The sequence below is a fragment of the Paroedura picta genome, chromosome 3, assembly GCF_049243985.1.
Source record: "Paroedura picta isolate Pp20150507F chromosome 3, Ppicta_v3.0, whole genome shotgun sequence".
NCBI classification, from domain to species: domain Eukaryota; kingdom Metazoa; phylum Chordata; class Lepidosauria; order Squamata; family Gekkonidae; genus Paroedura; species Paroedura picta.
Window position 1 is genome coordinate 53,430,151 of NC_135371.1, and position 26,025 is coordinate 53,456,175.

Genomic DNA, 26,025 nt, shown 5'->3' on the forward strand with positions numbered 1-26,025 from the left:
CTTTTGAAGTTAATGGGAATTTGCAACTTGACATGAATTTCCAGCACAGAAGTTGTAACACAACAGCTGCTCAAAAGCAAAGTTTAAAAACCGCACAGTAAATTGTTTGCATAAAACTAAGCAGTTATTTGGCTTCTGGCTAGATTTGAGCTTGGCTTACATTCCTGGTTAGGTTTCTTTCTTACCTCCTTGAGTACTGTTTACATTGTCCTTATTCCCAAAGGCAGTGGTCCCCAACCTTTTTATCACTGAGGACCGGTCAACGCTTGACAATTTTACTGAGGCCCGGGGGGGGGGGTAGTCTTTTGCCAAGGGATGTTGCTGCTGACGCCTGAGCCCCTGCTCCACTCACTTTCCTGCCGGTGCCCCTGGCTTCCCGCTGCCCGCTGGGGGGCGCTGCCAGCAGGAGCTGCGCAGTGCCATGCCGAGGGGGAGCCCCAGCCATGGTGGCCACTAGAGAGCATCAAAGGTGAGCCAGCAGCAGAATGGCAGGGCAGCCCCCAAGGCAGCAGCCGGGGAGGAGGACAAGGAGGAGCCGTGGCCCAGTACCGACTGATCCACAGACCGGTCCCAGTCCCCGGACCGGGGGTTGGGGACCACTGCTTAAAGGCACCACATTCACTGGGGAGTTCTCATGCAGAAGCCCCATTGCAACAAACAGAAGCTGTGAAAGAACACGTTACACTCTTATAGGGTTCCTGGCTCATTCTGCCAGGGCTTATGCAGCAAAGCTCTCCCAATGTATCAATGTGTCAGACTGGCAGATAACATTTTCATTCTGCTGAATAAGAAACATCCACAGGCATGTCGGCCTCCATGACTCCAGAAAATACAATATTTCAGAGTTGGGAGATGAGGCTAAGTTGTATGTGTATAAATATATTGTAAGTAATAACATAAGCATAATACAACATCCCTATTTTATCACTGTTAATGGTGCTCACAAGAAATCATTATATAGATCCTAGAAGCATGAAAATTAATGTAACAGCTGTTATAGTACTTTACAACACAAGAGTCCTATCCAGACATGAACCACCCACATAGATGTACTACAAATGTATCTCCTTAAGAGGTATTTTATAGAATGGGCATGCCAAGAAATGGAGTGAAGAAACTGGCCTAAGACACATCCAATGTTTCAAAACAGAACTTATAATTTGGAAATAGATGAATCCATATCCAAGCACATGCACAAGAGGACATGGAAACATTTTGCTGCTTAATGTGAATCTGCTGCTTTGGTCAGCACTGACTGGGAAGGGGACAGGATGTGGGAAAGCAGCACACCAGCACTACACTGATACTGGTTGGTTTTAAGCCAGATTCCTGACCCCAGCAGAATTGTTTCCCAAAGCTACATGGAGACCATGAATGCTTATGAGAGTGCCACACTGGAAGAGTAGAATGAAAAACGTTTAAAATCATGCTTTCTTTGAAAGATACATGAAAAAGCATGGCAGCAACAGTTTGACACTGAAAACCTTGTGAGTATGCATGTGTGTGTGAGAGAGAGGGAATGGATTTAACTTAATGAACTCGTAAATCACTTATGATCGTTTTAAACAATGAGGTGGTTTTTTAAATCCTTAATCCTGCTTGTTTTCTCCCCATTTTTGCTTCAATGAGAAATGAAGATTTGACTGGCTAGTAAGACAATTTGTGGCGCCTCTTATAAGCTGCGGTAAAATAAGAGCTCTCACAAGAGAATCGCATGCACATACGACATCTGTGCAGTTCAAAAGAGAAATAGGGAAGCTTATATAGTCAGGAGAAAAATCCATCAAATAAAAACAAGCTAGGTGTTCTTAACGTACCATTGACTAAGCTGGCATTTGCATTATCAGTGGCATTTGCACCTGCTGCCCCATCTGTAGTTGAAGGAGGGTGGAAGGAAGGATGGGAAGAATCTACTGAGTAATAATGAATAAAAGAAAAAAGGATAAATCATAATAATATGAACAATTTCACATGACAGAAACAATAACATTTATGGACTAATATGGCTTTTGTGGGGGTTTCTCTGAAACAACTGTTTTAAATTAAGTAACGGAATGTCTAAAAATGAATGTTATTACAAGAATGTTACAAAAGTGGTAAACAAAAAACTCATACATGAAATATTATAAAAGGAAATGTGAAAGACATTTAACAGAGTTAACAGAGTTGGTGAGAACTAATTTTACACAGTACTATGTACTTCTGAATCTGTGCTCCTCTATGCAGGCATTTTAATTTTTTTTTAAGTAGGCATTTTAATTGAAGAAAAAATTAGGATTAAGTAACTGCACTTTCAAAAACCATCTTAGTTTAAAAAAAAACAATCCACATATCACTATTTCTAGAATGAAACTACTTTATGTATGCATCTAAAAAGTGCCTATTTAATAACCATTTTCCACATCTGGTGCTCTGCAATAAATTCAGTTCAAGGTCTACAAAATATTTTTTGTTACCAATATGCTGTTTTTCTTTGGATGGTGACAGAAAAGAAAATCACAATGTTAATTGTCAGTTTTCCTCATAAAAGGGAATAGGTCAGTCAAGGCGTTCCTTAAAATCAGAAGGAAGCAAATATTCCCAGCAGATTTTTATGTTGATTGAGCTCATCTGGGCCAGAGCTGAGTGAACAGTCCACAACAAATAATAAATCTGAAGTCTTTTTTTGTTGTTGCTATTTTGGCATTTATTAATTTATCCAGCACAAAACATTTCAAGCTGATTCTGAACTGAACATTCCAAACACTTTAGAGGGCTTTTTTCCCCCTTCAAATTTTGGAATTTAGGTTTTGGAGAAAATAGTTCAGTTTACTAACCTCAGTTCCAAACTGACATGATATGGTATAGCTAATTGATGGTATAAATTGACATGGTATGTTATAACTAACTGAAACCCTTAATTTAATATGTGTAAGAAAGCATGCAAATGTATATGATTCTTCTACCTGTCTGAAAGCCATGTGTTTATAGCAAAAGAATATAGGGGATAGAGTTCATTGCAGTTTGGGAAACTGATCCAAATCAAAAGATTTATACAAATAATTCTATGTGCCCAATGAAGTGGATCAAGATGAATAGCCCAGTTTGTCTGTAGCAGTAGAAAACAGAAAGAGTTTGGTAGCACCTTATAGACTATCAACATTTGTGACAGCTTTGGTTAGTCAGATACAGCTAGAATGTGAGTCTATCTGTACTAATGCGTTGGAAAGTAGAGTGATTTCAGTTGCCAAATGACAATAGCAGGCTTGATTGGATTAGGTGCAATGTGCAGAGGGGTGGAATGGGGTAAAGACATCAGCATTAATAATGAGACAGCGAACTTTGCTCTCATAGACCTATTATGCATGGCAGCAGTCACGCTGGGCTGCCGCTGTGCCATTGCAGCAGGGTGGGATGCCCCATTGTTCCCCACGTATGCACGGGGGAGGGCTTCCCCCAGTGTACGCGGCCTGCCCTGCCATAACGGCTGCATGCGCACAATGTGGGTCTAGAAGCGTCGGGTATGCTTTGTGACAGTGGTAGGGGCAGTGGGGGGGAGTGGGGTGCAGGGGGCCCCCACCACACTATGGCAGGGGAGTGGCATGCCACTCCCCCGCCTAGGTGGGGGTGGGGAATACCCCATCCAGCTCCATGATTCCACGAACCTGGCAGGGGTGAGTGGGGTCCCTGCGGGGATGCAATAAGTTGGGGGAAGACAGGGACACAAAGGCCTGGCTCTTCAATTACGCACAGGGCTGGCTGATCCTAGGCCCCAATGGAGCCTGTGGCATCTCAGGGAATGAAGAATATTCCATATTCCCTTACCACAGGGCATCTGCGGGCATGAGTCGGGCCAGGGCTTGGTAGTCGGGCCCGGGATGGTAGTGACATTGGGCATAATTGGGATAAGCCATGTAGTCCTGTCACCACCAGCCCAGGCATTCCGCCCCGTCCATAATCGGTCATATAGATTCTAGAAATACCATAACTGGACCCAGCAACACCAGAAGTACCATCTCAGGTTCATACTCCTGCTCATCCTCTAATGTGATTTATGTCATCATGTTTCAGCAATGCCCTTCCTATATAGGAAAAACAGGCCAGTCCCTACAATAAAGAATAAATGCACACAAGTCTGACATTAGAAACCACAGCATTAAAACCCGGGGGGGGGGGGGGGATTTTTAACTTTCTAGGACATTCAGTTGTTGACCTAAGAGTAGCGGTTCTCTTGCTAAGGAATTTCAAAGGGAGATTTTTGAATTGCAACTGATAATGAAGCTCAAGATAATGCAATCTCCGGGACTGTATTAAGACCTAGGTTTCGTGATACATTACCAATGTTGATTTCTCCACACCTACACACCCAATCAAGCCTATTATTTTTATTTACCTGCTATTGTCATTCAGCATCTGAAATCAAGATTCTTGGCTTCTTGAGATTCTTGGGCTTACAGTATGACCTGGATGGCAGACTGAATGCTTCCTGCTTCCATGAAAAGAGCAATGCAGACTAGATTAACAGCCAAAGGGCTCTTTGAGACAAATTTAGTTAAAAGAGAGATACAGAGATAGCTCACGCATTCCTCTAATGACTGCTTTCTCTATTCAGGTGACAAGAAATTGATGTTTCTTGCAACTGAGACAGAGGTGGGAATTTTAATTTAACTCCACTCTGTGTTTGCATACTCAAAATTGTATACTCAAAAATGATTGATGAGGAATGGACTTGATTGATGGACAGAGATTTTATCTGTAAGGATAACACATTGCTATGGTGTGAATCTTTTTTCTCTGACTCTAAATGGAGACATGTTTATAGACTAACTTGTGGAAAGTGAAGAAGTCCAGTTTTTTGAGATTACTGGGAAATCTTGTTCTTTAACAAGAAACTATTTTGTTGCATTTTGTTTGAGTTTGTTTTACTTACAAAATCAGATGGAACTGATGAGGGATTTAAGGTTTGAAAGAAAGTAAAATGTCTGGGTATTACATTGTCAAATATGAATTGTATGTTATTTCAGAATAATTATGTAAAGGTTTTGAATTAATTGAAAAAAGACATGATGAAATAGAAAAAAATACACCAATCACCGCTGGGTAGAATTTCAGTGATAAAAATGAATGTGCTTTCCAAAATGTTATTTTTATTTCAGACAATACCTGTTTTGATCTTTGATGTATCATTCAAACAAAGGCAGAAAGGTGTATCTAAATTTGTCTGGGAAAGTAAAAAACCAAAAGTAAAACTTAAATTTTTGCAAGATCCAAAGGAATGAGATGATTTGGGTTTACTTAACTGTATTTTGTGGTCAGCCTCAGACAACCTTTACTAGCATACATGTTTTGTGGTCTGCTGTTTAGTTTGGATGAAAGACTGTGATGAATTGAAGAATAAATGGCTATTGGACTTCAAAGATTTGATCTGATATTTGGATGGCACATGTGTCTTTGGTATGACAAAACAAAGATTAATACAGAATTTAAAAATAATTTTTTAGATGTGCCATTTAAAAAATATGGAACAAAAATAAATGCAGGTTATGGGCAAAACCACCATTATGAATTTCTACACAAGGTTTCTGCAGGAGATAAATTATGTTTAAAAATAAATTGTTAACATATGTTGCTATACTGGACTTTTCACAAGGAAACTAAAATGAAGACACGAGAAAACTTGATAGATGAAGAATACTCTTGTCAATGGTTCCTTTATGTACAATTATTAGAAAGATTTAAGGCAGATAAAAAGCACATGGTTTTTACCAATAAGATTGTTTTGGAAATACAATTATGTACAGATTATGAACATATCACACCTAAGATATGTAAAATTTGGTTGAAATTTGAGACAGAAGAATCTGTGAAAGAATGTATAGTAAAATGGGCAAAAATGTTGGATATGATATATCAATGGAACAATGGGGGGAAATGTGGATGAAGAGTCTCATTATATTTACATTAAACCCTAATCTCAAGGAGAACTTTTATAAAATTATGTATCTATGATACTAGTTGCCTGAAAAGTTATCAACAAAGTATAAAAATATACCCACTACTTGTTGAAAATGTGATCAACACGAAGGGGCATTTTTCATCTTTGGTGGACATGTAGGAAGGGAATTTTTAAATATACAAATACATGATTTAATCCAGAAGATATTAAAGACTGAGATACACAAACATTTATTTTGAGATTAATGGAATTTGGAAAAAGGGAACTTTTATTCTCTATATAGCTACAACAATGAGACTGTTATATATTTGTTTGTTTATTTATTTGTCATATTTATAACCACCGCTCACCAATTAAACTCACAGCATTTTTTAAATAAAACAACAAAAACCAGTATAACCAAAAAAAACCCCTTAAAATGTTAAACTTGAACAATAAACATTAAAAGATGGCGATACAGTGTTCTAACCCCCCACCCTCTCCCTCTGTCCAACTAGGGGCCAAAAACTCTCATTGGGAGTGAGGGTCTGGATTTAGCCTCTATTAAGGGATCCACCAATGTTCAAAAATGGAAAAGCTCATTATTACCTATGACTGAAAAATGGTTGCTAAAGATGGTTGAACTGGCTGAAGGGGCCAAACTTACTGCTTTAATTAAAGAAACTAGAACAGCAGCAATTTTGACAGTTGGAAGCCTTTTATGGACTTTCTGCATGACACAAACCAAAATGAAATGATCGTCTATGGTTTGGGGACTAAGGGGAAAACGATGAAAGTATAGAAAAAAGAGTTATCTTAAATTTTTATATATATTATCATAGTGTAACTGAAAGCAATAATCATCACTGATAGCATTGGAAGCCTCTCTAAATCTCTTCTGTTTTTTCTTTTTATCTCTTACTTCTTTGTTTTTTGTAACTTTTTTCTTTCCTATGTTGTATTTTTAAAAACTCTGGATAAAAGTTTTATAAAAATATTAAAATATTTTCCCTCTCCAGGGTATAAGGACAGATGTACTCATATTCTGGAGATTCTGAGAACTGAGAACGGTAATGACTGCGGAAGGCACTGGCAAACCACCCCGTATTGAGTCTGCCATGAAAACGCTAGAGGGCGTCACTCCAAGGGACAGACATGATCCAGTGCTTGCACAGGGGATACCTTTACCTTTATAGGTACCACAAAATTTGGTTTGCCAGTGCCTTCCCCAGTCATTACTGTTTACTCCCCAGCAAGCTGGATACTCATTTTACCGACCTCGGAAGGATGGAAGGCTGTCAGCCTCATGGGCAGACAGCTTGAGACAGCATTTCTGCTGCCTTACCACCCTGCGCCACAAGAGGCTCTTACCTTTACCTTTAAAGGTAAAGGTAAAGGTAAAGGTATCCCCTGTGCAAGCACCGAGTCATGTCTGACCCTTGGGGTGACGCCCTCCAGCGTTTTCATGGCAGACTCAATACGGGGTGGTTTGCCAGTGCCTTCCCCAGTCATGACCGTTTACCCCCCAGCAAGCTGGGTACTCATTTTACCGACCTCGGAAGGATGGAAGGCTGAGTCAACCTTGAGCCGGCTGCTGGGATTGAACTCCCAGCCTCATGGGCAAAGCTTTCAGACGGCTGCCTTATCACTCTGCGCCACAAGAGGCTCTACCTTTACCTTTACATTACTCATATTCTAGCTGTATCTGAAGAAGTGAGCAGGGACTCACAAAAGCTCATAACCTGCCACAAATTTTGTTAGTCTTTAAGGTGCCATTGGACTCTTGCTCTTTTTGATGTGCTCAGTGGGACTTCAGATATGAATTTTCACAACCACCATATCAGAATCAGAAATCATTTATGAAGCACAGAGGAGTTAAAAGGAAAATGTTCAAAGGAAAAATCCCACTGCATTTGCTCAGGCCCTTGGACATGCTTAAAGTAGTTCTCTGAATCCAGTTCAATTTATTGTACATTTAAAATTCCCTGTAGCACCAAAGAGATTATAATGACACTGTTCTGTTTGGTGAAACTGATTTTCAGTATATATTTGGATATTCACAGTAATCATTGCAGATTGTATTAAAACATGTGATATACTGTAACTTTGCAACCAAACTTGAAATGCACTGTTCTGAAGAATTTAAAGCAGTATAGACAGAATGACCTCACATAATAGGGGTCATACACAACCCAATCAGAATTTCCCTTATAGTTTCAATTATACCGAATACACTTTTTTTTTGTTTTTGGCTTTTTGACCATTCACTCAGGTCTAATATGCAGAACCATTTGCGGGAGAATTCCAGTTAAAAGCTTCAACCTTTTCTTTCTTACTCTACCTGGAAGCTGATGTCCATCCTCCCTTTTCATACCTGTACAATGATTTTTACAAAATGTTAATGAAGGAGAAAGGTATACACCTAGAGAAGGCTAACATGCAAACAGGTATAACTTTTAGGGTTTCAGAAAACTTCAGGCAGACATACAATAAATGTATGCTGCTAGTGCCAAGAACTCAGGGATATAATCCAGTGAGCTTTGTTGCTGCATCATTGAACCTCATGATGGAATCCTATATAAGCCCTATTTGAGGGAACAGAGAAGGCACAAGGAATGGGACTTGGGAAACTGCAGTTCCATGAAATCTGTCTTAAACCATACGAGACTTACTAGAATGATTGTGTAGCAGAAATTTTAAAAAGCATTTTGTTAGATGCTTAGTTGGATGTGTAATGTTATTTTATGGAAGTTATATGACAAATGCAACCCCTTTTTACTTAGTTGACAATTCAGACAGGCAGGTTGCCCCTTTTTAAACCAAAAATATGGAGGAAGAATGAACTAAATATTTTTTTTCAAGAAACAAGATATATTTACAGAGTTAAGAGCATGATTTTCTAACAGAAAAGCAGGCACAAACTGTAGGCAGTGATGTGCTGTCTAAAAGTAGGCAGCCAGTGTTTTTTTTTAAATTCACACAATATTGGCCTAAATTAAATTAACAGTAACTATAACACTTTGAGTCACCCATTGCTGATACCCTGTACAATAGATTTTAATCCCCAGTGATCATATCAGAGTCATTTTTCAGCAAGAAACAGAGAAAAGTAGCCTGAATGCAACCGCCACAGCTTCAGTCAAACCCAGAGCTCAATATATATTGATGGATGTAGAAAATATCGTAAAAAACCTATTCATCATGTCTAAAATCAAATGGGCTGTGGCTTAGTGGCAGAGCATATACTTGGTATGTGGAAGGCTCCAGATCCAGTTCTCAGAATCTCCAGTTAAAAGGATCAGGTAATATGTAAGGCCTCAGGCTAAGACACTGGGGAGCTGCTGCCAGTTTGAGTAGGCAGTGCTGACTCTGATGGATCAAGGCTCTGATTCAGTACAAGGCAGCATTGTGTGTGTCTGTGCGATGTCCTATAGAAAAACTATACTGACCATACATTCTAGACATCCCCTTTTTACACTGTCCATATTAAAAACCTCTGAAAATGAATCTGGCTAGGAGAGAAATGGGACATGTGTTTTTTAAAGTTCCACTATGAATCACTACATATTAAACTTGTCTACAATAATGAAATATGTGCAAAGGTTTGACATAATTTCACGTGAGGAAAGAAATATTCCATGTGTTTTTCTACTCTATACATGATTTTATAACAAACCTGTGTTCAATTGTATACATATAGTAGAATCCCAATTAGGGTTGAGCGATTTGGCCCGAATGGTGTCCAAATCGGTCGAATCGAGCTCGATTTGAGCACAATCAATTCAGGACGGTCCAAATCAACTTCAATCAGCATCTGAATTGCCCGAATCAATTTGATGGGAACCAACATCAGTCTAGAGAGTCGGTCCCATAGGATATAATAGGATGGGGGCACCCTCTTTGGAAGCCCCTAGGATTAGACACCTTGGTCCAATATTCTTGAAAATTGGAGGTGAGGGGAGTCACAGAAGACCCTCCTGGAGCTACCCTATAAGTTTGAAGGGTGTAACTTACACTCCTCCCCCCAGCCTCTGGGAAAGGCGGGGAAGCAGGATTTCCAATGCAACTCAATGGTGCCATTGACTTCCGTTGGCTCTGAATCGATTTGGACAATTTGGCTGAATACAAATCGATCTGAATTGATCAAATCTGAAACTGAATTGGTCCAAATCGGCTTCATCCAAATCTGAATCGGTCCGAATCAGCTTCATTCGAATCTGAATCAGTCCAAATCGGCTTCATTCAAATCTGAATCCCAAGTACGCGTGGGGGATGGAATCCTTTGGTGCATGCTGACCACCCCAATGTTGTGTGTGCGCACACACAATGCCAGGACCGGAAGAGCCAATTGTGCCATGCAGCAGCAGCAAGGGGAGCATTGGGGTCCCATCACACAATGGGAGTGGGATGACAGACCACCCCATTTGGCTCTGCGGTGCCATGAAGCTGTCTGTGGCGGTCTGTGTCCCTGCAGAAACACTGTAGGTTGGTGGAGGAGCCAAGTCCTGCTCTTCCATTATGCATGGGTCCAGCCCAGTAGGGCCACTGATGGTGACCATAGCAACACAGGGAACACAGAAGTATCCGTGTTTCCTTACTGTGGGCCATCAGAGGCTCTGGGCCAGGGCTGGGAGGCGGCCAGGATGGTGGTGACAATGTGCATAATTGGGAATTGGCCCCACTGCCCCTTTGCCACCAGCCTGGACTTTCTACCCCCATGCATAACTGGTCCCAGTGAAGTATGTTTTATAAAGGAAACAAACATTTTAATTTATTTAAATGAGACATACAGGAAGACGGCTTGAAAGAATTGTGAAGAAAGATTTAAGGATGTATATGACAAAGTCTATTATTGATTCTCCAGTACTTGTAATCTAGGAAGATTTTATTTTCTCCAGGCTTTGTCATTTATTACTAGTTCAAAAGGCTTGAGTACTACGCACATGGAAACCATGTAGGAGCCACCTGAGATCAGAGCGGCTTTCTAACCAATAAAGATTTCTCATAGTTAACATCTGACCCTGCTGATGGACATCCTGATGGCATCTGGGTTTTGACCACTGTGTAACCCAGAGTTTTGGACTGGATGGGCCTGATTCAACATGGCTTTGGTTATCTTCAATCAGATCACCTGTAGGCAGTGGGCTAGATCCTAAGACTATCTTCCTCTAAGACTATCTTCCTCTGAAAAAGACTCTTTCCTCTGGAGCATGATTCCTATTCTAGTATAAGGACATTGTGGGATCCAACCCAGTGTGTACAAGTTCCTCATCAACTACAAAATTAGACATTATTAGCAAACATTTAATAAATATTGTTTGCTGTCTAGCCTTAAGTAGAATGCCTGTTTAAATATAACTGGTGGAAGAAAAGAATGGTATAATTTTAAGATGTGTGTGTGTGTGTGTGTGTGTGTGTGTGTGTATAATGAAAATGTGATTCTACAAAATAGATCTGCTTGAGTGGTTAGACTGAAGCTGAGTCAGGCACAACTTTTCTCTTCCTTCTTCACAAATTACAAGGTGTAAACTGTTGGAAATATATATACTCTTGAGTCTGTGGTTCTTCCAGGTCAGAACGTGTAAATTCAAGTGCTTTTTTGAAAGCTACATTCTCAATGCTGATCTTTGTAAGGAAAGATTGAGGACTTGTGGTTGAACTTGTACCTTTCTTATCCTTCTTCTCCTCTTCTTCTCCACCAGCACCTAATAGAGTGAAGATGATCCCTGTCTGAGAATTAACTCCCACAGCAGTAACAAGCATTCTTCCTGAGCCTTCCATAACATGGGTACCTAAAAAATGTAAAATACAGACATCAGTAATTTGCATTTTAGTAATTAGTATTTTATTTGGTACAAATGGTACAAAGGATTTAAAAGAATAGTTGAGCGACAAATTGGTATTTTAAGGCTATGACCTAATCTTCAGTTAAAAATTGCTTAATATCATGGAAATCAACATGCCTAAACATGCCAAACTGTTCACTAGTTTGTGGCCTACCTTTTCAAAATGGTAACTGATATAGTAGCTAACAGCGCAAGCTGTGAATCAAGAAATCCACATTTCAAATATAATCTCAGACAAGGATTCATATGGGAGGCATTCAGAGGCCATGATAAACCATAGATAGATTATTGAATAAGCCAAAGTAAGATGAATGATAATAATTAAACACAGTCTGCTTGGAAATCCTGGTTTTTACTGCTTCTAGTCAGAAGCAAGGGAAGCAGGAACAGTGATGCAACTGAATTTTTAAAAATTTAGATTTCAAAAAAGACAAACACCCAGCGTTGAATTGCATATCAGTATTAGGATCTGGGGAATTGGATTATACCTACAATTTGCATGCAAACTTGATACTGTTGCCAAATTGCCTACACTGTGTTCAACCTGAGAGCTAGACTCTGACCACGTTGCACTTGCTGAACCCAAACCTCCTCTCACCAGCGCTCCAGGCTGGTCTTCCCTGTACCTCTGATGTTCCGGAACAGATTGAGAGATTATGTCTGAGGGTGAGGAAAGAGAAACCAACTGCTGAGATGTTTTAAAATACCAGAGATCAATAACACCTTCTTAAAATTTAGATCTGAACATCCATGTATCAATTAAGGCAGTCAGTTAAATTATTTCAATTGTGAGTTTTCATTCCATAAAAAAGTACACATTATATACCTAAACAGAAAGAAGTGCAAGAAAATAACTCTCCTCCTATACTATAGCTTGTAAGAAACTGGACATTATATGAACATCCAATTGCCATGTTTGATTGAAACTGTATCTATATAGCAGAGCACTGTCACTCCTAAAGGGAACAGACAGGTATCCCTGAGAAACTCACACAGAAGACATGGTGTTGTGATCAGTCTCTACTGTTTGGTTGTCTCCAGATATATCATGATAGTTCTCTTTTCAATTTTCATTAATGCTACATCATAATTTGCATGGACCTGTCTTCTGCACTGGTTTAATTTCTTTTTTCTTTTTCTTTTTTGCCTAAAACCGCAGCATAAAGTATCATTTACTTCAGATTAATTAACCATGAGGATTAGAAACATTATTTGTTTGTTTATTTATTTATTTATTTATTTATTTATTTATTTATTTATTTATTTATTTATTTATTTATTATATGTATATACCGCCCTCCCCGAGAGCTCAGGGCGGTTTACAGAAAACAGGAAAAGATACAGAAAAATTACTTTATCACCTATATGGAGTGGAAAGACCATATGACCCCCAATGTTTTCTCACTATAAATATTCTCTCTTTTTGTCAATTATGCATAATTTAACCTCCTGCTGCTATAATCTCTGCTACTATCTAAATTTATCCTTCAGGCTCTTTTCCTAGTATGTCACCTTTGTTGTCCCATTACCATACTAAACTCAGCAACAGGTAGAGAGATGTCACACATTTTGAAATACCTTGTTACGGTTTGCTAGGTGTCCTAGACCTTTGTTATCTTTGAGAGATTTTGGGGGAATCAGGTTCTAGCCATTTTTTTCTCCATGGATCTAATTCTATGAGCTTCTGTACCAAGTCAGAAGTTTAGAGTGTCCTCTCTCCATGTGAACACTTTTGTTTAGCTGCAGAACATCACCTAAGATTACACATTTAAGGCACGGGCATACTGCAACCTTTCTTCTACTGATGAGTCATTTTATGTATATTTATTATGTCATAGAGAAAAACTATGATTTCCAAAATTAAGTTTCCTAAAATAGAGAGCAGGTATATGCAAAGTGACGGGGTGGGGGTGGGGTAATAGTTCTTGTTTTTTGTGACCCTAAGCAGAGGCCATAATAGCAAGTAAACATAAATTCCTACATGTGAAGGAATTATTATATACCTAAACATGTGAACATGTGTGCAGGTAAAATAATCATTGTGACAAAACCACTACCAAATACCTAAAATACATTAAAATCAAGGATGTATTCAAGCAAATATTATCTTCATGTTCTGTGAAATCAAAAGAACACAGAGCCTCTTAGGCTGGAAGCTTGCTCTTATGCTCTTTTTGTTTAGCACAAAGTGTGCACCGACAGAGAACCAAGAGTGAGTTTGAGTTGTTTTTCTCCAGGCAATGACTGACCTGATTCCTTAATATAGCTGCCTTTTTATTTTAGAAAACTAATAAAGACTGTATAACCACAAGGTTCTTTGCTTCTAAACATACTATTATGTCTTTATTTCAGGTCCATGCTTTGTTCTGGTGTGGCTATACAGGTCTGGATTAAATGAAGTACTAAATCCAGAACTATACATTAAATCTGTTTCAGAAGTGGTGAACCTAGGACTGTGCTGTATCTAGAGTTGCCAGGGCCTCTAGCCACCATCTCTAGGAGGTTTTTGGGCAGGGCCTGGGAAAGGTCACAAGTGACCTGGAAGTGAGGTTACTTCCAGACACCACCTAGGCAACCCCCCCCCCATTTTCATAGTTAATGAAACATAAAGATTAGAGGGGTTCTTAGCTCAAAAGTTACATCACTTCTGGTTCAGTTGTTCTTCCTCTCCTTCCTCTACTGCATAGGGCATGATTGAGGATATACTGATTTGGGAAACCTTTGATCTATTTCTATGCTTGGATTATACCTACAATTTCCAAAGGTTAAATGGGAGAGGGATTTTTATCAATTCCCTCCATCTATGTAGAGTAGCCAGCTGAACACTGGCAATTGGCAAGAGGTTTAGTGGATGGGGCATGCAGATTGGTGTCATGAATATGCTGGGATGTCTCTTATGGCACAAACATGGAATTCATGTCATCATATCAGGACAATGCCTGCTTCTCCCCCCATTTATATTTCACTGTTCTAGTAAGTGGTGGCAAACACTAGGCCCATGTTCCGTTCACCCTATAATCACAAAAGCCCCAAATTCCTCTGTATTATTCCTTCCTCAGAAGTTCTTTCTTTTGAGTAACCAGGATGCTAAATCATGGTTTAATTTTGGTATAGAATATTAGTTGCTGGTAAAAAGTCAATTAATCATCATCATCATTATTGTTTTATTTATTCCCCACCACTCCCAAGACTGGCTCATGGCGGGTTACAGACATCCAATTTTAAAAATCCCATTAAAACCCCATTAAAATGGACAACATATCACAATAAAACAGACAACATGGCAGAGTATTTCCAACTACCCAATCCCCCACCCCTACCTCTGGAGGGAAGGAAAGAGTGTCAAGATAACACTGATTCCTGCTTGACACTAGGGGGGCCCAGTCACTGCCTCTGGCCTCAACCACAGACCTGGTGGAAGAGTGCCGTTTTGCAGGCCCACTATGATAGCCACTGTTATCATAGGAGAGGCTGCCTTGAGAGAGAGGATTTGTTCATCTCACTCTTACTGGCTATTCTACTTCTACACAGTGCATTTTTTGTCTTTGTGAATGAAGTAGGGGAAATTAAAAGGACAATATTTGTCATGCCAACCACATGCTGTTGATTTTGCAGGCCTAGGAAGCCATTCTGTTTGTCAAGAGCTTCTTGTGATAGGTGAGTTACTGTACACAGAAAGTTCATGTTGAACCAGACTAATGGCTGCAGCTTTCCAGCATAATATAGCAGTTAGTGCATCAGACTAGAACCTGGGAGGACTGTTGTGGAATCTTAGGCGAGACTCTTAACTCAAACCTATCTCATGAGATTGTTGCAAAGACAAAATGGGGAAGAAGATGTAAATTGTGTTGAAAGCCCAGAAAGCCCTAAATAAATCACTAACTGTAATTTCAGGCAGAAAGTGGTCTTTCCCAGTATCTGTAAACTGAGTTTCACTTGCTGGAAACATCAGAGATCAACCCTGGTTTCTAATGCAAGTAATCTCTCGCTTCCTCACTAATTTTGGATTCCGTATGCTCACCATGTCTGATCACTCCAACAGTATGGGGATTTTTTAAAATATAAAATTGATAGTGTAGCCCAAAACACTTTGAATGAATGCAGTCCTGACATGCTGATGTGAATGGAAAAACTCAATTGATTCTAATGGTTGTGGATGGTGCCTTAGGCAGCAATTGTAAGTACATTTACTTGGGAACAAGTTGTTCTGAAATGAATGGAATAAATGTGTTTGGGCTTGTGATGTAAGCCTTATCAGATAAAGAACAGAATGGAAGGTATGATTATTAGTCTTCTTTATTTTCCTCCTCGTTATCACAATACAGAATAAACTAGTTATTAAATGCTTTATAAAATGTAAACATTAATTAATATAACTATAAAATTACATTACTCCATAAAAACACTAAAGCCCTATTTAATGTACTCTTAATTAATTGATAAAAGGCTAACAATAACATTGTGATTTGATTTTTTATTATTATTTATATTTCGTTTTATATCCCACTGGTCCCAGCAAGCTGGCTAATTGCAAGTCACACTAAAAACCCCAATAAAACATACAATATTACCTCATTAAAAAAAAAAAACCTATGATAGTGACAGTCCCAAATCCCATAGCGCTAGTTATTGTCCGGTCTCAGGGGGAACCACGAGTGACAGCCCATCACTCACAGCGATGGTCAGCTGGTGGGGACTACCAAATTCTAGATCTTTCTTATGGTACAGAGTCCACTTTATCAGAGATATGAAGTACTGCAATTCTGGTTCCCTATTGATTTGTTGATATTGTGTATATAAAATTTTGGATGATAATATTGTGAAATTATTTACTTATATTTTTATTTATACAGTGCTACTAGCAACCTTGCAACAGCCATAGATATCTGATGATTTGGAAAGATTTGTGAAGAGTAAGTAATGACACATTCATAAAGGTTTTTGTATATACATATGCCTTTTTTGTATTATCCTTGTAAGATATTGTGTAGTTTATTTTTATAACTGCCACTGAGGAAAGCATTGATATATAATCAGTACATGCTTTGACAATTTTTTACTTTTCCACCTGTTATTGACAATTGTTTACCCTGTAAGAAGTATATACCCAGAAGTAAAGGTACAAGATTTGCACTATACAAGCCTGTCAATCAATTTCTTCGCTTCTTGGTTGCATGCTCCACTGACAAGTCATTCTCATTTTGCTAATACTTCAGTATCAAGTCTACAACCCAGCCTCTCTCTTTTTTACCATCGAAAAACTCCTCAAACATTCTTCAGGCTTTGAGAAACCCCAGAAGTAGTGGATCATACAGAATATAGTTGGGAAGCATCTCTGTGTACACACCCACCCAGGGCCCCTTCCCTTCCCACCCCCAGAGCCATTTTAAGAGGGGGGGGGGCAGGTTGACATGACCATATATATATAAATAATTAACTCCCACTCATTCAGGAAACCCTTTCAAGGTCATCAAGAAACCTCATGGTTTCATGAAATCCTGGTTGAGAAAGCCTGCTATAACCATATAGCCCTCCCCCTATTTTATTTTCTAAAGTTTCATACATATGGAGTTTGATACATATGGAAACAAAACATATCCTTTTGTCAGGTTATTAAATGCACAGATGGTGTCGCAAAAATACTATTAAAAACATCAGCAGTGTTACTTATCATTAATTTACATTTTCTACTTTCTATTAAGTCTAACAAAACAACTAGCTATGGAGATGGTTTTCTCCTGGAGTACATTTATCCTGCATACCCCCCTGCCCCAACAAAAGAGTTTTTTTTTAGGGACTATTAGGGACTCCATTTGTATCACTTTGTAACTATTCTTAGCTATCGAAGTATTAAATTACAAACTTGCTTTTCATCTCCAGTATATGAGCCAGAAATCACCAAACCAGGAGAGCAGCTAAAGAGGGCATTTCATCCATCCTAATGATTTGTGCCAAGAAACAGATCACAACAGGAAGAATATGAAAATAAAAAAGCAACCTAATACATCTCAATGCACCTGCCTCTGACAGGCATATGAAACTGTAGGTTTAAAAAATCAGTAAGCCTGAATTTCCCAATTTATGTTGCCTTAAAATATCTATGGTCAAAAAAAGTAGATGTAACACCAGAAATTTCTGCAACAAGACAACAACATATCTTGCAGCTGTTATCTATTATAATCTATATCCTTCCACATTATCAGCACAAATTTACAGCAACTTTGGCAGGTCTGAATTCAGGCTGCCCACCTGAATCTGCTTTCCTAGAATTAGTTCTGTTTCATTTTTGAATTGTCACTTAGGCTGATAAAAAATGTCATACTATGTCATATTATTCTACAAATTCCTGTTCAGTGATCATTCACTCAGAGAAAAAGGTACAGACAAAAAAATATTCTTTTTGCCATTAGTGTCAACTCCTGGAATGTTTCAGGCAATCCTGCATGAAGAGTTTAGTCAGTACTCCATATTTAAAATACTGCTTAGACTTAAATAAAGCTATACTAGTGAGGGAAGGAAGAAGGAAAGAATTATATTATTATGATAACATGGAGTTTGTATTTAGCTGGAATGATCATTCGCCACTGACAGACTTTGGAATTTAAAAATTTTATATATATACTAAAGATTCTCATTGCTTTATTTTGCAACAAGCATCCATTCTTTTCTGAGTGAATATGGGATATTGGAGCATCACAAAAAGGCCCTGACTTTAAAGATTAATGACACATTTTATATTGGTGATCTACCAACTTATTGAAATAATTTCAGGCTATTGTTCACATTTTTACTCTTCTTATTCTCCAAGAAGCCCAAAGCAGCACATGTGATTTTTGTTTCTCCTGGTCTGTAATTATAGCTTTGAGGACAAACCAATTTGCCCACAAACCACCTCTATTGTAATAAACTGGAAGCTTGATAAACAAGGAAACTTTCAATCTGAAAACAGTCATAACTTCACTCTTTACTTCACCATGAAAGAAATTAAGCAATTGATAATAAAACAGAGAAAATCTCTTTAGGAGACAAAATATTGAATTGAATTCACCTTACCAGAAAGCAACATTGGATCTTTGTCAACAGATTTGCGGACTTGATCTGACTCTCCAGTTAATGAGCTTTCATCTATCTTAAGGTCATTTCCTTGAATAAATATCCCATCAGCAGGTAGAAGGTCACCTATTTAAAAAAAATCAAATTGTGAAAAAATAATATGGATTTAAGCCACAATGCAAGAATTTTAATTTTTACAGTAATCATGAACATATAAATCTCAAAACATCTGTACACCGCCCGTGGCGCCGCGGGCGCCACGGACTAAATAAAATAGTAAGGGGTTCTGGGGCGGGATGTGTCCGGGATGAGGAAGGGTCCGGATTGGACCCTTCCTCATGACAGACAATCAGAGGGACCAATCGGCAGGCGCGAAGCGCCTGCCGATTGGTCCCTCTGATTCCCAGCCTCAGTAACTGCGAGCCGCGCGCAGCGCGGCTCGCAGTTGCTCCCGGCCTGACGAGTCAGGCCGGCCCCTGAGGGAGCCCCCGGCAAGACTCCAGCCGCCGAGACTCCAGCCGCCGAGAGGGAACCACGGCCGGGCCGCGCCCACGCAGCCCGATCCGCGGGCGCGGCTCACGGGTGCGGCCCGATCCGCGGGCGCGGCCGGGCGGTCCGATCCGCGGGCGCGGCCGGGCGCGGCCCGATCCGCGGGCGCGGCCGGGCGCGGCCCCGCGGGCGCGGCCGGGCGTGGCCCCGCGGGCGCGGCCGGGCGCGGCCTGATCCGCGGCCGTGGCCTCCTGGAAGCAGCGGAAAGAACCAACCCCCCCCCCAGCCGCAGAAGATCAAATAAACGCACAGGACCCGCCGCAGCCCAGCACACCACGCCTGGGACTCCCCACCAAAAACCAGGAGACGCCGAGGAGCCGCCACCCGCCTCCTCTTTCAGGTACCCTGTCCCTTGCTCTGTCCCTCGCCTGCCCCTCCCTCTGGTCCCTGCCTGCTAGCGCCCATTGTCTTCTGGATACAATGGGCTTTTTTACTAGTATTATAATAATTAATATAAAATTAGATCCATTTAACACATTTGACCCAAAGAAGCAATCCTAACCTTCCCAGGGTCCTGCAATATCAATCATCTGCCAGCTTGCACTTTAGTAAACATATACTTGAGTATGTAAACTTATACTCAAGGAAAATTAAAGCTGTTCATAAGCTTTATAAGCTTATGTTCATAAGCAGAAAAATATATTTTATGAGCCACTCCTCAGTAAATTAGACAAGTATGACATTTTACCTATTACAAATCCTCCTAAGGATTTCCACAAAATGTTCCAGGTTTAGTTTTCTAACATCTTTATTCCATATATTATTGCTACAATACTGGTGATACATGATCCAATTCCAATGGTTTTATCCATGATTTGGAATTAGAGTTGCCAACCTCCAATCATGGCTGGAGATCTCCTGCTATTGCAACTGATATCCAGATGACAGAGATCGGTTTGCCAGGAGAAATGGCTCATTTGGAAGGTGGACTATATCCTATTATATCCTATTGAAATCCCTCCTCTTCCAAGACTTCACACTCACCAGGTTCCATCCCAAAAATCTCCAATTATTTCTCAACCTGGAGCTGGCAACCCTATTTGGAATGCAGTCATGTGCCCTAATCAAGATTTGTGTGAGGTCATATGGGGTCATTGCTGGTGGAGGTCAGTCTAAGCAAGAAAAGTAATCTGTATAGAACAGCTCTAACTATTGATACAAATAGGAAACTGCTCCAATTGTTGAAGTGTACTGTGTCTTCATCAGACAATCAACCATCTATAAACTCTGTGAACTCTTTGTATTAGTTTTAACAATGCTAGACAATGTCTGTGAGTTATTTACATATACATAACTAAAATAAAGTAAAACGTAATCCTACATCCCTACATCAGTACTACCTATCTTTTTACACAATGGAACTGAATCACTGGAATGTCATCACAAATAAATTAGCTAGTATGTATTCTTTTTCTCAGTGTTGTCCTTCACTATTTCAGATTACATTGTCACTTCTTCACTGCTATAATGGTTATTCCCTGTTGCATTATTCAACAAGCCACTAAAGCAGGTCTGGGGATGCAGAGACATATTTTCAAGAATGTATGCAGGCAAACAAAAAAACTTACCATATTTTATCTGTGCAATGTCACCAACTACTATTTCTGCTACTGGGATCTGAATAACCTGTCCACCCCGGATGACAGTAAACTTCTGTTCTTGCTCAATACGACTTTGAAGTCCACGAAATTGCTTCTCTTTGCTCCAGTCATTAAAGGCAGTGACCAGTACCACGCAAATAACAGAGAGCAGGATGGCAGCACCTTCAATCCAGCCAGCCTCTGCCTCCCCCTCATCTTCACCTCCTGCTGATGAGGCAGCACAATCTTTGGGACAAAAAAGTAGATTGATTTTAATTTTTGTTTTTATACATTTTTATTTAGTTAAAAACAACATAACACAATACCTGCTACATTGCTGTGAATATGTTCCTGCTGTTTAAAATGGCGCTGTAGGAAACAATCATGTTGCATTACTTCCCCTTGCTAGTGCTTAAATCCAAAAGTATGGACTGGTTCTGAAATCCCTTCCCACTTGAAAGTTGCAGTTCTGCTTTTAGCCTTCAGGATGCCTCCCCTCCCCCTTGTGTTCTTATTCAACAACAAGGTCTAGTTTGTGGGATGCACATGAGGGGCAGGCTTTTAATCATACAGCTAAGAAAGCTGACCGCCAGGATGGCAGGGGTCCATTGACAAGGAGCAGTATCACTACTTAGCCTGATCTTGACCAGTGGAAGTTTGCTTACACCATTTGGAAGTCCCTTTGGTTGGCCCAATTATTCCAGTAGAGCTGTTGCCTACCTCCAGATACCCCTCCCCCTCTCAGAATGAAGAGTACAATATGTGAGACTAGTAATCAAGCCTGCTGCGACTAATGCAGCGGCCGCTAGGGCAGGCAGCCCCGGCATTCGCGTGGAGTGCGGCTGCTGGGGGCTGCCTCGGCCGACGGCCTGACGCGTCGGAGGCGCTTTGCGCCTCCCGACGCGTCAGGGCGCCGGCAAGGAAGCACTGTCATTTATATGACTTCTAATTCATTGTCTCTTCACACTTCCTCTTCCCTCTGAGTTAATGAAACTCTGACAGTCAAGTGACAACAAAAAGACCAATCAGAAGATTTCTAATTACTGTCAACCATCATCATTTCTATATAGTGAGCAGCCTTTGACTAGCTAATATCTGCCAGTTAAAGCGGTTCCTCAGTGAAACAGGCTTCCTTGGGAGGTGGTGGGTATTCCTTCTTTAGAAAATTTAAGCAGAGGCTCTATAGACATCTGGCAGAAATGCTGATTCTGTGAATTTAGGTAGATTGGGGGTGGGTGGCCAGAAGGGATTGTGTTGGTGCTTGGCTCTTGTAGTCCTTTCTTGCATGCCCAGGGAAATGCCGATCACCACTTTGGAGTGAGGAGGCAAATTTCTTCCAGGACAGACTGGCCAGGGATTCTGTGTTGTTGTTTTGTTTTTTGTTTTGTTTTTTTTGAAGCATCATCATCTGGGCATGGAGCTGGGAGTCACAGGGAGTGGGCAGGTAGCTGTGAGTTTCCTGCATTTTGTAGGGGATTGGACTATATGAGCCTGGAGGTCACTTCCAATTCTATGATTTTATGATACTGCAACTCACTTCCAGGAGCCATGTTGTCAATTACTATCAACTAAGAAAGCTCCATGACTATCTGTGTGCTATCCCAAAAAATACAACTCCAGCATCAATTTCAAGGCATGAAAAACCAGCTAACCACAAGTCCTGCTGGGCAACCACCTTCCCCAGTTCTGGAACATAGGGAATGGATTAAAATGGTATTCAGAAGACTGATAGATGGAAAGCCACATACTAAGTTATCTTATTAACATTTTGTTTAAGTATATAATATTCTGTTATTTCAAAAATATATTCTCCCTGAATTGTGTAAGCCTTGTACCAGGTAAGATATTCTGACACATGAAAAAACTAAACACACACTATTTGTTTTGGAGAATTTGGATCTGGTAGTATGCAAGATAGCACAATGCAAAAAAAGAACAAAACAAAACTCCTTAAATTCAAAATCAGTGCCTGAAGGAACAAGTAGACAAGGTCCCCAGGGACAACTCAAGAATGCTGCAGCCATTTAATCTTAGGATTACTATTACTTTAAAAATGTTGTGGGAGCCTGATTCTGCTTAAGAACAAGGCATGGGGGAGGGGAGGTTCTGGAAAAATGGCATGTAGTGAATCAGGAGCCCTTCCTTTCTCTTGTGCTGTGGTCCTGAGCAGGTCCCATAGCATTTATAAGTAATAAAAATACTGAGATAAAATGGCTACAGCATTCCTAGTTGTCTCTGGAATTCCTACTGTCAAGTTGTGCCCTGAGGCTACAAGGTTAGTCATATTTTTTTCCTTGTTACTGAAAGAAAGATCAAATCATACACCTGTCTAAGGGTATTTTCACGTTTTCATTTGCTCTGTGTTAACTAGTTAGGGAATATATGTGCCATAATGTCAAATTAATATATTCTCAATATACAGTAGATTACTGGTTATTCAGTACTGGAAGTCCTATTTCTAGTGGATTGTGCTACCTATTAGTGAACACATTTCATTGTCATAATTCAAATTAATCTTTTGTTTGGTTTTCCTTTTTTCTATATTTGTGGTGCCTGTTTACATAACCTCTTTGGTACCTAATATTTTTATTTTAATCCAGTTTTTATCTATAGCTGTTTTCACTCTGTGTGAAGCAATATAAAAATGGTGGTTTTCTACAGCATTTTATATCCATTTGTGCTCTTGATGGCCCAGGCTAAGCATAGTTGGCCCTGATTAGCATTTTGATAGGAGATCACCAAAGAATCCAGGGCTGCTATACAGAGGAAGACAATGGCAAACCACTTTCATTTGTCTTTTGACTTGAAAATCCATCATGTCAGCTGTGATTTGGTGGCACTTTACACTCATGAGTCATCTCTGAAATGCCTTTTCTGTTTCAAGATGGGCTCCTTTTTCTAGTACCGCACATATTAAAAAATTGGTCCAACTTTTGTGAGACAGTAAAATATAGCAGAAATATGTATCAGGTTTTTTTTTTAAAGGAGGGAGAAGAACCAACTGGAAATGGGCAGGAAAACAAAAATGGTTGCATATACAGACTAGTCACAGACATTTGAAACCATACTCTCCAGACCAGGGATTCCCAACCAAGGGTCCGCGGGAGCTCCAGAGAGGGCCTGAGGTTTTTCTCCTCCTGCCTTAATGAACTTGGAAACAAGCTAGGGAATTGGCTGCCTTTGCCTAGGGGGCTCAAAGTAAAAATCAAAGTGGTGTGTTATGCGGGGTCCGGGTTGTCTTCTCAGCACCTGCCCTTAATTCTGGCCTACATGAGGCAGTGATGATAGTAGTAGTAAAGGCGGGGGGGGAGTGCAAGGGGGGCAAAGGGTGCGGGTTATTATAACATCACTTCTGGGGGCATTGCAGGGAGGCATGGCCAGCTGACATCACTTCTGGAGGTCCTCAAAGTCTGAAAATTCAGCCCCATGGCTGAAAAAGGCTGCTGCAGACAATGAGAAATGAAGAGAACACTTAAGAATTGGAGGGAATTATTTAACCCCTCAATTTAACACCTTTTTGTGAATGGTAAAAAAAAAAATCTGTTTACACTCGGCAGACAAAACAGTTGTGACTAATGTTTTCTTTTTTTTAAGTAGCAGCCAGCAGCCAAAACTATTTACACAGGCTGTGTGGAAAGTGCCTTCACCACAAGTAAATAGTCTTTCAACACATAGACTCTTCTACCCCAAAGATCACTTATCAAAAAACCCCAAAACAAAAACATTTCCCTCCCCTTCACATAAGCAACAACCATTTGCTAATGATAAGGAGAGTGGCTTTGCTAATGAATAACTGTATCATGAACAGGAAGGCAAGAGGCTTCTGAGTCATACATGATTCCTGTTTACTGCACAAGTAGTTGCAACCAAGCGGTCCTGAATTTGAGTAGGATTCAAATCCTTTTCCATTTCCATTAAACTACTTAAAAGCTACATTTCCAACATTGTTTAAAAATAATTACAAAAACTACTTTTGAACTATTTAATGTGAAAAACAGAAAGGCTAATATCCACTCAAGTACACATTCATAGTGTGTGGCCAATGAAATAAAATTGAAGATACAATCTCCAAAGCTTTCAGCGGGTGCAACATTTATCTGGTACAGTGGAGATTTTCAAAGGTCCCTCCAATTTAATGATTGGGCTGAAGGTTTAAACAAAAAATTTCATTTAAAATGTATATTTTGTGGTGATGGAACATTACAGTTGCCCCAAGACCTAACCATTTGCAGCTATTCCTTTCTTCATTGTCAAGAGTTTTGAGTTTCAGATGAAGGAATGAGGTTTAAAGAAAGCAAAAAGGCTTTAAGAACTAGGAAAGATTGGGTTACTCATGTATAGCCATAATAGCTCCACAAAACTTCTTATGTTTTTTGGTTAGTAGTTATTATTGTACATCTCTTAATCTTGTCTTTTGTTTTATATTTTAACAGCTTTATTGCTTTTATGGCTTTATTGCTTTTATGGCTCATTTTATCCTTATAAAATAGTCAACAACAGTTAATGCTTTTAAATTTTGACATTTATGGCGGAGAAGTTTTAAGTTTTATTGTTGATGCATTTTTAACCTTTTAATGTATTACCTTCCCTTTTACAAACTGCTATTGTATAGTAGTGCATCTAAAATTTTGGTCTAAATGACCGTAAATAAAGATTGGATTGAAAAAGGCTCTATCATGGTTGAAAAATAATTGATGTAGGAAACTGAAGACCTCCATGCCAAGGATGGTTCAGATGAGACTTTTGGTGTACAGGAACATGAATGAATTCTATAGATCAGATCCCATCCCAAACTAACACTAATATGGCTTGTTCACTGGGCTGAAATATAATCTACTGTACTTCCAAGGAACAATTCACCAGGGCTTTCACTTAAAACAAATTTATTCCCACAGTAGCATATCCTGTTCCCATCCAACACTAACTTGTGATTGTTCTTTATATTATCCAGCTTACTGTTTTCTACGTTGGCTGCTGTGCTGGTGGTGGTGGTGTACTCTTCCTTAACTGCAGCTAGTTTGCTTTCTTTCCAACACCCACTTAGATGCTGGGATGAAAGTGCTGAGACTACAAAGAAGAATGG

General features: G+C 39.7%; 1 protein-coding gene across 20 annotated transcripts in view; it reads right to left on the reverse strand.

Moving 5' to 3' along the window:
• The window catches only part of ATP2B2 (ATPase plasma membrane Ca2+ transporting 2), a 658,100-nt gene that overhangs the window by 115,733 nt on the left and 516,342 nt on the right, over window positions 1-26,025 (reverse strand). For 10 of the 20 annotated variants that reach the window (XR_013229055.1, XR_013229056.1, XM_077325715.1 and 7 more), the window contains 5 exons: window positions 20,931-21,188; window positions 18,814-18,939; window positions 11,581-11,706; window positions 8,256-8,288; window positions 1,818-1,913 (listed from right to left, as the gene is read on the reverse strand). Coding sequence is in view for 18 of the 20 variants with exons in the window: in XM_077325715.1 (XP_077181830.1) it covers window positions 1,818-1,913; window positions 8,256-8,288; window positions 11,581-11,706; window positions 18,814-18,939; window positions 20,931-21,188 (639 nt within the window). In the remaining 2 variants the exon portion in view is untranslated. The remainder of the gene's footprint in view (window positions 1-1,817; window positions 1,914-8,255; window positions 8,289-11,580; window positions 11,707-18,813; window positions 18,940-20,930; window positions 21,189-26,025) is intronic. The other 10 variants (XM_077325708.1, XM_077325710.1, XM_077325711.1 and 7 more) reach the window with 5 other exon arrangements.